Here is an 8,749-nt window from a genome sequence, read left to right as displayed (position 1 = left end):
CCCCAAGCCGCACCTCCATCTCCTACCGACCAACCTCATCCCACCCCCTTGACCTGTCCGTCCTCCCTGGACTGACCTATCCCCTCCCTAACTCCCCACCTACACTCACCTTTACTGGCTCCACCCCCACCTCTTTGACCTGTCTGTCTCCTCTCCACCTATCTTCTCCTTTATCCTCTTCTATCTGTCACCCCATCTCTCCCTATTTATTTCAGAATCCCCTTCCCCTCCCCCATTTCTGAAGAAGTGTCTAGGCCCGAGACGTCAGCTTTCCTGCTCCTCTGATGCTGCTTGGCCTGCTGTGTTCATCCAGCTCTACACCTTGTTATCTCAGATTCTCCAGCATCTGCAGTTCCTACTATCTCTGAAACTATTCTCACTGTATGTTTTTGACAAATACTAGTAGGAGAAGCTTTTCAAAGAAATTCTGTCCATTCCACCTAATAGAGATGGAAGTGATGTGATCCTAAAATCTCTGCTCAGGATAGGCTGCGCTCATGCTGTACAAGATCTATTTCAGTGACTTAAGTTAGCTCAGTTTCCAAAATCCCTGCCTCAGGTGGAGCTAATAACAAACATGTATCCTGGAATTCCGTAATGTGAACACTAGTGGATCAAACCAAAGCAGGAATTTTACAATGTCTCCAGTAGAACTGATGCCAGGTAATGTAAAATATTAAGGTAAATGAACCCCAAAAAATAAATCCATGCTGCTCAAACTGGTAGGAACAAAATGATTCATTTTTAATCAAATGGTTGGACGTTAACAATTTTATTACAACGTTCAGTCTTCATTCTCCTTATCAAAGAATATGTGAAATTTTAAAGTTCTAAAAGACAAATTTGTGCCAGAGGAATAGAATGGTGTAGTAACTGAAGGTGTAACTATTTACTAAAGTACTCTCAAACTCACCAGGACCTCACAACTTCAGTATGAACAAATTATGGAAAGTTATTTTAATTAGCATACTTTCAGCCGCTTGGTTACGCTGTAGAAAATAACTGGTGATTTTGTTCAAGTGTGTATGGAGGCCAAATGACATGCACTTTAAAACATTCCTGAGGCTATGTATTTTCAGGATCCAAGATAGTTTATTTATGGCTAATGATCTTTTTTTGGTGGGAGCATAGAAGCTGGAGTTGGCCATTCAGCCCATCGAAACTGCTTGGATTCTAATTGGATTATGTGTGATTATCCAGATCAATGCCTTTTACCCAGACTAGCCCCATATCCATTTACAACATTGGTAGTTAGAAATTTACCAATCTGTACTTTAAGAATACTCCATGACTGAGCTTCTATAGCTCGCGACGGGAGAAAATTCCAAAGATTCCAAACCCTCTGAGTAGAAAAATATCTCCTTGCCTTGGTGAGAGGTAGCTTCCCGATCATTTTGAGATTGTTTCACTTGGTTCTAGACTCCTTAAACAGGGAAGCATCTTACCTGCACCTACCCTATCTATCCTTCAATCATTCGCATGTTTCAATTAGATCACCTCTCATTTTTTACATTTCCAGAGAATATAGGCCTAGTTTCCCAATCTTTTATCATAGGACAGCCCAGCCATCCTAGGAATGAGTATATTGAATATTCATTACACTTGCGCTTTGGCAATAATATCCTTACAAAGTTAACAGGAGCAATACTGCATACAGTACTTCAGTAAAGATTCAAGGCATCACGTTCTCAATTGAAAAGTGTGCATACTTATGTCTGTATACCATGCGACTTCAGTGGTTTTTTGCATTTTTCCATACAACACATAAGTGGAGAGTAGGGATTACCACATGGAAGTCATGGCGGGCATGAGACAATACCCACCTTGCTCCCCAGATTCATATGCCAGGCCAGATCAGTCACTAAGTGCTTTGAACAAAGGAGCCCTCCACAATCCTGACAGCAATTTAACAGGATTTGTTAGTTGTAATCCCCACTTGGCGAACTCCCTCCTGCTGCTCAGTTAATATCAGTGGTGGTAGGCTGCAGCTCTGAAGTTGTCATTAATTTGCTACTTATAGCCTTCCATTGGCACTGGGGTAGGATTAGGTCTGGGTGGGGGTAGGAAGGTGGCAGAATGGTACCCTCCTCCTCCATGATTAAATGCTCACCTCCACCAAACTCACTACAGCAGGAGGATGGGGAAGGGGAGCACAAGATTCAGTGAAGTGGCAATTAAACTTAGGCACAGTTCTAGATTAATGCACAGGCAATCAATCTTAAGATTTTTGAAAATAATTTTTTAAACATCTCCAGTGTCAATCACAATTCCCAATAATGAATCGAATTGCTCCTATATCACAGAAAATGGTGTGGGCAAAGTGGAATTTAATCAAACGGGGAGGGGGCATTCGCAAGTGGATGATGCTGCTGCCCTCCAATTGAGTTTGTGGCATGATATACGGACCTAAAGATTTGTGGCCAGCTTCCCTGCCTACCACTGATTCAAGCTCTTAATTAGTATGACAAGCAAACTCATGGAGTTTGCTTGCAAGATCCCGGGGATGCCCCTCATTCATCTATGGATGCCTGATGAAAGGAACTGGCATGAGGAAGGGACAAGGAGTGCTCACTAAGTCTCAGCACCCCACTGTGACTCCCTTCCCACAATCCCCTTTTCTAGTTGGGTGGCACCGAATGAGCCAGCCTTCCCTAAAAAAGGTGACCAGGGTTCCTGCTGGGTTTTCCAGGCAGCAGGAGACTCGCCCTGTTGCCTCAATGAAATCCCGCCTGTGGATTTTTCAGTTCTTTTCAGATTCATAACAAGTAGGGACTTTGTTAGTAATGGGAAATAGGAAGATTGCAGAAGACAGTTTGAATGTGAGTTAGTGAAAGAGTTTCAGAGATATAAGTATAAAATTTGGGGTAGTGGAAGAATTTAGCAAGTAGTCAGTGGTGGAAAGGTTTCAGTTGTGAAAGTGTGTTAAAGGCTAATCTGATAAATCTGAGAATTAGAGTTTGGAAGAATGAAAGCTGATCTTATTAAGACAAACAAGATCCTGAGGGCACTTGACATGGCAATTTCTGACAGGATATTTCCCATGTAGAAGAAACTGTAACTAGAGGTCACAGTTTAAGAATAAAAGATCTCACTTTTAAGGAGATGAATAGAAATTATCGAAGCTCATTATTCTGTGGAATTCTGTTCCCTAGAAAGCAGTCAAAGCTGGATCATTTGAAATTATTCAAGGGGACAAACAGGAAACTGTAGTGGAGACACAACCAGATCAGCTGCAATGCTATTGAATGACCAAGCAAACTCAAAGTGCTGAGTGACCTACTCATGCTTCTAAATATACCAAATAAACTTTGGAAACTATCGGACATAGAAAGGGGTTTGGATAATTTCAGAAAGTAGAGAGGTTGAGCGGTGAATGTAAATGGAAGGGTTTAGCAAAGTGATGGCTCTGACTATCTCCTTCCATGTGAACAAAGTGCTGTAGATTTTTTTTAAACCAACATTTGCCTCTAGAAAGCTTTGTTAAATTATTGTGAGCATCAAGGCACAAGAGAGGAAAGAGGCTGCCTGGAATTTTATTGCATATTTTCACATTACAGCATTTCAAGAACATGCAGGAGAAATAACACTGTGCTTTTGATATTTATACTTATATATTTACACTTATATACGTTATATTTATGAGGTTAAGACAGATGCCAGAAACTATTTCTTTGTATCAATAGCTAGGAGAGGTCAGAGGTAAAGGTGGTTGAGACAGATTTATTTTATGAAACAGCTTATTGTTGCCATGGATCGGTATTCCATAAAGCTGATATTAAATGAGACAAAGGGGGTTCTTCATTTAGATCCATTTGGTGATGAATTTTTAATTTTTCATATACTCACACATAAACAAGAATTGGCTAGTGTGCAAGTATTTATAGTATACTGCAACAGATTAAGAGGACGTCAAATAAATTAACTCGAGATATGAAATAATAATTTGCCGATACACTTGGACATACGTATGAAGGTTATATTGCTTCTCCCTTATCAACAAATATGTTTTTATTTTCAGGTCTCTAACTTTCTCAAAATGTACATTATTGATAATGAAAAATCTGTCATGAAAAAACAGAAATGATCATTTTACAACCATTTTGTAATTTGGTATATGTAAAGTGTATAATCTCCAGTGATCGTCTACATAGTTCTAGCCTATTCAGAATGTCTTCTTTTTTGGAAGCTACTTTCCATCCATACATCTTCTAACAACAAGAGCTGTGGTGACAACATACACGTCATTTGCAGTAGATGAGAATTTTTTCATTGAATCAGAAATGGAAAGTACTCTTTAAGATGGTGGATAATACAAAATAAGAGCTTTGTAAATTTAATTTACGCTACAGGTCAAGAAAATAAAAATACTGTAACATGCACTTATTCCTTGTATATTTTAAATGATCCAAACTGATGTTTTCTCTACTTTCAAAATATTCAAAATTCAAAATAATATTGTTCTAAACAAAGACCAGAATGCATTAAATCTCATTTTCAACTGCTTATTTTCTCATGATTAAGTATTCTGGAAACAACACATTCACAAAATCATGGCAAGGTTCCACAGAGAGACAAAATAGTCCATTAAACAAGAGTCTATTGTCCCAGAGAAAGTGTGTAGAAAAATCACATCAGCAGTTTTATGATGTACATAAGAAGGAGGCATATGAGAATCAAAGTAAAATTGACAAATAGTTCCTGAAGATTTCGACGGGCTTGTGGGTTCATTTCAATTGCAGAGGCTCTCCTCATGGCAGAGCGGGTTATCTGCTGAACCTTATCCATGCTGATGCAAGCAGAGGTTATAAGAGGTATGAAGACAAGTGTAAGATGTTGTAGAAAATGCAGAAGATGCTTCTGTTCTCTAGGAGATCTAATAAAGCAGGCAGAGGAAATGTGCAAAAGTGAAAAATGAAGGAAATAAAAGTGCAGTGCTCAATACTACAGACATTATCATTAATTGAACAAAATAAGGGATGGAGAATTTATTCTGTTAATTTGGATGAACAAATTCAAAAATGCTGGCATTTTTCCCACTATTTTTGAGTTAATGGGTTGCTTGATTATTTGAAATATTTTGTGAACACTACTGTTTTCAGGAAGCAGTGGTATTAGTTGCAACATTTCTGGCAGCATACATATCTTCACAAATACTGCTTTTTTCATGAAATGCAGTATTCCCTGTCTGGGAAGGTGATTTTAAAAAAAAACCTTGAACTGGCTTTTTCTTAAAGTTTCCTTATACCTTCTTCCTCAAGCTAAAGAAGTTCAATGCCTGAAAATGGTAAGAACTTAGATATTTAGGAAATTGCATATTTCCATTACTTGGGAAAACCAAAATATTTCAAAACAATGTGGTGCAAGATAGTTCCATTGTTCCATCTCCAGTTTGAGAATTCTGCAACTTTGGAAGCCAATGGTTTTATACTTTTCATGATATAGTTAATTGTGTGATTCCCATGTAAAGCTTATTCAGCTCATGACATTCTGTGTCCAGCAGCATTCACTAAAGATTAAATGTGTTAATGAGAGTTCCTAAAGATGTGCTGAAATGAAATTTGATCAGATTGCAGATGAAAGTTTACAAATAGGATTATTTGCAGTCTCAAAATAGGCTTCACAACTTGAAAACAAACCATTTCAATGGAAGTAAATTGTACTATTAAGTGAGAACTTTATATCAGTTGTGGAGGCGTGAGTTTGAGGTCCAGTTTTGTTTCCTCCATGAACCATGCAGTAGACTTTCTTTACTCCAAATTCCTAATTCACTTTCTCAGCAATATAACAGAATCAGTCAACCCAAATATATTTGAATGGATACACTGATTGCTTGATGGACTGTCTTTCCCTTAGTAATCTAAAAATTGAGAGTGGAGCTAAACCTGCCCCCCCTCCCCCGCCCCAGGCAGGGAGAGGAAGCTCCATCCATGAGAACTGCTGCCCAATTGACAAGCAGAGCAAGATGTCAATACTGGCCATTGTTGGGACGGTAAGGAAGTCTGAAGAAGAAGATAATGGATGCACGGTTTACAGGTAAGTTTGGCATTATATGGTCAGGACGAGATCTGGGTCTTTGACAAATCAGGGAAAGGAGTGAGGGGTCAGGTATTAGAGGCCTGAGCAGGCAGCACAATGCAGTATAATCTTAGCTAGCCACCTGTTGTGTTATCTGTGCTCCTCTGCCTTCATGTATGTATAAAAGATTATGTGGATCTATGTAAATGTATTGTGATCTTTTAAACAAGGACACTTTACTAAGGAAAATGTACAGGGAACAACAGCAAAAATATTGGACCCGCAAAGAACTCAAATGGAGTCACAGTCTGAAGAATGTTCAAGGAGAGATCACGTGGCTCAGTCTGAGTGGGATAGGATTATTGCATTTCTGAACCAAGAGAGACAGTATATAAAACCTGCTTGAGTAGCAAAAGTTCATTGTTCTTTCTGCTTGCAACTTCTTTTAGAAAATTAGTTGAGCTGAAAACTCACTTAAAGTCATCTTTTCCACTCAGGAAGATTTCCTGATGAAGATTTTCTTGGAATTTACCCCACTATCTGAAGCAAAGGGATTTCTGCCAACTATAGCAGTTTCAGGATTATATTTCAGTGTTAGCAGCTTGTGTGTGCGCAGAATAATTTTGGAATCAGACATCATTTGGGATTATATATTATTTACCTTTTCCTCCCTTGAATTTAGCTATTACTTGGCCAAAGTACTTTCAGGTTAACTTTCTGAAGAGTTTTCATTGCTTTAAATTTCTCCTCAGAGTATTTTTTTTAAGCAGGGGAGATATATTTCTGCAACACCCAAACTGTTTGTTAATAATCCCTGCGTCTTTGTTGAGAGTAGGTTTGTTTTTGTTAATAAGCAACGTATTTATTGTTGACAAAAGAAATTTGGTTGAGACCTCATCTTAATACTGAACCTGCAAAGACTGGGAGCATGTAATTGACCTTATCACTAACCAGGTTAAATGTAGAATTTGTTGCTGCCAATGGAGGTGTGGATTTATAAAAACAGGCTCTCCTCCAACCTCAGTCAAAGCGCTTTTTAAAGCTACTTATTCCCTGGATGATGTCAATTAGATTTGGCTTCAGTTGCTTCATGATCTTATTGATAATCTCTAAGATCTGTGTCTGTGCGGTCACCAACATGAATGTGTCATAGAAATTCTGTGATTTTCTGTGTACTTCCCAAAGGGCTGGCACATTTCAAGTGAGATCTTGATACTAAATGATACTGAATCTCATTTCTGGAAATGTGGATGAGTTTCCGACGCACATCGTTAGTTACTTAATGAAAACACCCAAAGTTAAAAGTGGACTGATTATTGTCAAAGAGCTATCCCTTTTCCTGCAGCCTTAATTTGCAACTATAGAATGTGGCAATTCTAAACTAATTAAATTATTCAAATTTTTATTCTCAATATTATGAATTATTCTTCTTTGGCTTCCTTAAATTAATATGTTCTAAATTGAAAATAAGTAGCATTTAATTTACAAAACTGACATCTTGCCCTGTAATTTAAATTTAAAATGACTGAAGGGATATCCATTTGATGGTTATCTTCATCTTAAATGAAGTGATTTTGGGCAGATTTGATACAGTTCCTAGCAAGTCACAACACAATCACTGAAATAACCTTGATCTATTGACACCAACATCTGTTTAAATTAGAAAAAGAACTGGGCAACCATTCAATCAGTTGATCAGTTGGTATGTTTCAAACTGATTATAAATTTCCATTTAATGTTGAAGATAGATGTACAAATTCAGTCTGATCTAAAAGATGATTTCTTGAGTTTCGGAACTTTGTCATGGAAGTATCAAAATACCTGCCTTCATATTTGTCTAAAAAATTATATGGATCCATATAATTGCATTGTGATCTTTTAAACAAAGGACACTTTACTTAGGTGTGGACTCGATGGGCTGAATGGCCATTTCCACACTGTAGGGATTCTAAGATTTCATGACTCTGAAAAGCAGCAGCCAAAGATATTTTTAAAAAGCTACAGCAAAGAGAAAGTTGCACCCCGACTAGGTTACAAATCATTTTCCAAAGTTGCAAGACATTTTCTAGAAAGTAAAGATCTCAAATGAAATCAAACCTAACATACAAGAGTTTACAAATTGGTACAATTGGTTACAAACAAAATTACAGCTCAGCTACGGACCTTAATCGAGTTGTTAGCAATCTCGTAATTTATTCTGAAATGCTGTATTTCACACCTGCATCAACATTCTTTTCTGTATTCCAGTTACGAGTAATTTACACACTTTCATACATGATCAAGGAGAAACAAGCTTTTTAACAGAACCGATAACACTACTCAGTGAGCCAGTAGATATACATTTTTTCTACTGGAGCCTGACAGTTGGAATGAATAAACTGAGAAGTCTAAAGTCGATTGGAAATGTTAAGAATGCTGTCATCCGCGCAACAGATCTTTCTTTCTGATTTATGTTGAAGGGTTTGTCTTTACTCTTTGAAGAAAACTCTTGACAGTGATCTATTTATAATGATTGTCTGAATTTATTTTATCCTTGCACTTTTGTCTCTATTTTCAAGGTCAGACAAAGTCAATTCATTTGAATTTGCATCTATATAAATGAAAAATGTAATTTGGCATTGAAAATAACTTCCTGTGATTTTCCAAACAACTAAATGGTCAGGCAGTAGTTGGGAAGCCCAGTTCTAAAGGACATATTACTATGACATTGGATTCACTTTGTGGTGTCTTATGT

The 8,749-nt window shown here is 37.6% G+C and overlaps 2 protein-coding genes across 6 annotated transcripts in view; one reads left to right on the top strand and one right to left on the bottom strand.

Annotated features, from left to right (window-relative positions):
* cep85l (centrosomal protein 85, like) overlaps window positions 1-8,749 on the top strand; it is a 286,175-nt gene that overhangs the window by 162,182 nt on the left and 115,244 nt on the right. The gene's annotated exons all lie outside the window — the stretch shown is intronic.
* Window positions 1-8,749, bottom strand: part of pln (phospholamban) — a 34,359-nt gene that overhangs the window by 9,427 nt on the left and 16,183 nt on the right. The window contains exon 2 of one of the 4 annotated variants that reach the window (XM_020516248.2): window positions 4,596-4,873. The exons of the other annotated variants lie outside the window; for them this stretch is intronic. Within the exon in view, the coding sequence (XP_020371837.1) occupies window positions 4,627-4,785 (159 nt within the window). The 5' untranslated portion in view covers window positions 4,786-4,873 and the 3' untranslated portion in view covers window positions 4,596-4,626. Of the gene's footprint in view, window positions 1-4,595; window positions 4,874-8,749 lie in introns of those variants that run through there. 4 annotated transcript variants of the gene reach the window in all.

Source organism: Rhincodon typus, chromosome 5 (assembly GCF_021869965.1).
Source record: "Rhincodon typus isolate 14 chromosome 5, sRhiTyp1.1, whole genome shotgun sequence".
Lineage (NCBI taxonomy): Eukaryota > Metazoa > Chordata > Chondrichthyes > Orectolobiformes > Rhincodontidae > Rhincodon > Rhincodon typus.
The sequence above is the reverse complement of the archived record's forward strand: the minus strand, read 5'-3'. Positions and strand labels throughout refer to the sequence as shown.